General features: G+C 42.0%; 1 protein-coding gene across 1 annotated transcript in view; it reads right to left on the reverse strand.

The window, feature by feature from the left end:
- Col4a3 (collagen type IV alpha 3 chain) overlaps nt 1-2,310 on the reverse strand; it is a 118,257-nt gene that overhangs the window by 57,894 nt on the left and 58,053 nt on the right. Inside the window, exons 5-7 of the mRNA XM_055616488.1 lie at nt 1,565-1,609; nt 840-902; nt 161-214 (exon numbers count right to left, since the gene is read on the reverse strand). Of these exons, the coding sequence (XP_055472463.1) occupies nt 161-214; nt 840-902; nt 1,565-1,609 (162 nt within the window). The remainder of the gene's footprint in view (nt 1-160; nt 215-839; nt 903-1,564; nt 1,610-2,310) is intronic.

The raw sequence follows: 2,310 nt of genomic DNA on the forward strand, positions 1-2,310 counted from the left end.
TTCCTTCCTTCCTTCCTTCCTTCCTTCCTTCCTTCCTTCCTTCACTGTCTGTTAATGCCCTGGCTTTCCCAATGTCAAGAGAGACTTATGTGCACAGCACATGGAATGGACTACTTCCATTCATAATTCATGTCTGTGAGGTGAACTTGGGGGTACTTACCGGGAGCCCTGAGTAGCCTGGTGTCCCTGGAATGCCTGGGAATCCTGGCTCACCCTAGAAGACACGGAAGGTTTGTCAGAATTTTTAGTTGTGCTAGAATAGCCTATAGCTATCCCCATGCCTCCTCTCCACCCCCTTGGTGAGAAATCTAGGCAAACAAATTCAAATTTCTGATGGCTGCTGATCAGAAGGCTGAGGGCCAAAAACCCATTATCTTAACTAAGAATAAGATCAGGGTCTACTGTGTCTCAAATTGTGCGTAAATGGCAACCTAATTGTGCCAAGAACTTTTTAATTGCTGCTTTTTGGAACTTCAGTGATTAGTTCACTCGTGGCCACCATTCTAGGGGCGAGGGGCTCAGTTAGGACAAAAAGGAGGCAAGTGGGCCCTGCAAAGCTCAGGCTTGTCATTCCAAACACTAACTTTGTACTAACACTTTAGTCTCTGATTGATATCTATAACCTCTGACGCAAGTAAGAAGTTGAGATTCTATAGGAGCTGACTAAGAGTTTTCCCTTAAAACCATACATAAAGAGAAATGAAGGAATTCCCATGCAAAATCATGCTGTGGGTTCTTACTAAGAGAATGTACCTAGGTAGTCGACTTCCATCTCACTACAGCTTTACCTTGATGTAGTCAGCAACACTCTCATCAACCATCTGTGCAAGAGGACATACCTTAGAACCATTGCATCCTGGTAAACCAGCCAGCCCTTGAGGCCCAGGATGGCCAGGGATGCCCTGGAAAGAAAACAAGACTCACTGACTAAGACAGAGGTAGCACCACAAGGCCCAGAATCCTGCAAAAAAATGGCAGGATTCAAGGGAAGTGATGGATGATTTTAAACAGCCATTAGCTAGAAATCTTTGCTTAAATGCTTACACAGCAAAGTAAAATTGTAGACTTTAGATGTGCTTTAAATATCAAAGCAAACAAAACATGTTAACTAAGATAAGGACTGTTGGATAAGATGTGGACATTTTAGACAAAACAAATATATAGAGAACAGAAACTAGAATTACATGACTTGCTGTTCTAAGCAGGAGATTAAGGGAGGAAAAAGGAAGAGACACAGACACAGAGGTGAACTATGTTACCGTTCTATGCTACAGACAGGATTGTCAGCTTGTTCTGTTGCCTCTACTCAGTCCTGCTCATGTGTCACACAAATCCACACTCTGCCATCATCAGTCCTAGGGTGTGTTTTCTTCTTGTAAAGTGCATGTTTGAACTGTTCCCTTGTGTGACTGTTTTAACATCTTTAATGAGATAAGCACACAAGTGAGAGTACACACATACCCACCACGCGCACACATACATATACACAAATGTACACACACACACATGCACACATATACACATACATACATATATACATACACACACAGTTCTCATTACTTACTGGAAGTCCAGGAGGACCTGAAAATCCTGGTAATCCAGTTATTCCCTAAACACAAGTAAAAGAAAATGGGGTAGAAGCACAGAAATGCTCATCCTATAAACATAAAATCATTTGTCATCTCATTAATCATCTTTACAACCACGTATTGAGTATGATTAGGAAAACAAAAAGACTTGAAAAATATCTTTGTACACCTTTCCTTTACACATTTGTAAAATTTTTTGTTTTGTTTTGTGAGAGTCAGCCTCACTATGTTTGTAATGTAGGCTGGTCTCAAATTTGAGCACTGGGATATTCTAGGCTGGCTTGGAGCTTATGACTTTTCTGCCCCTACCTTTCATTTACAGAACTGGTGTGTGCGAATGTGTGTGTCTCTACGACTGTGTATGTGCATGTGTATGTGTGTCTCTGTGTGTGCACATGTATGTGTTTCTCTCTGTGTGTGCACGTATATGTGTCTCTGTGTGTGGCATTGGTGACATACATGCCACAGTATACTTGTAGAGGTCAGTGGACAACTTTTTAGGAGTTTGTTCTATTTCTTCACCATGTTGAGGCAGGGCCTCTCTTAATATTTCTACCATGATGCACACTCCAGGCTAGCCAGCCCATTTTCCTAGCAACACGTCCTATTTGGATGTATGAGTACTGGCATTGTAGGTTATTGAGTCTGGCAGTTCCTTCCTTCCTTCCTTCCTTCCTTCCTTCCTTCCTTCCTTCCTTCCTTCCTTCCTTCCTTCCTTCCT

Source organism: Psammomys obesus, unplaced genomic scaffold, assembly GCF_907164565.1.
Source record: "Psammomys obesus unplaced genomic scaffold, mPsaObe1.curated_primary_1811, whole genome shotgun sequence".
NCBI classification, from domain to species: domain Eukaryota; kingdom Metazoa; phylum Chordata; class Mammalia; order Rodentia; family Muridae; genus Psammomys; species Psammomys obesus.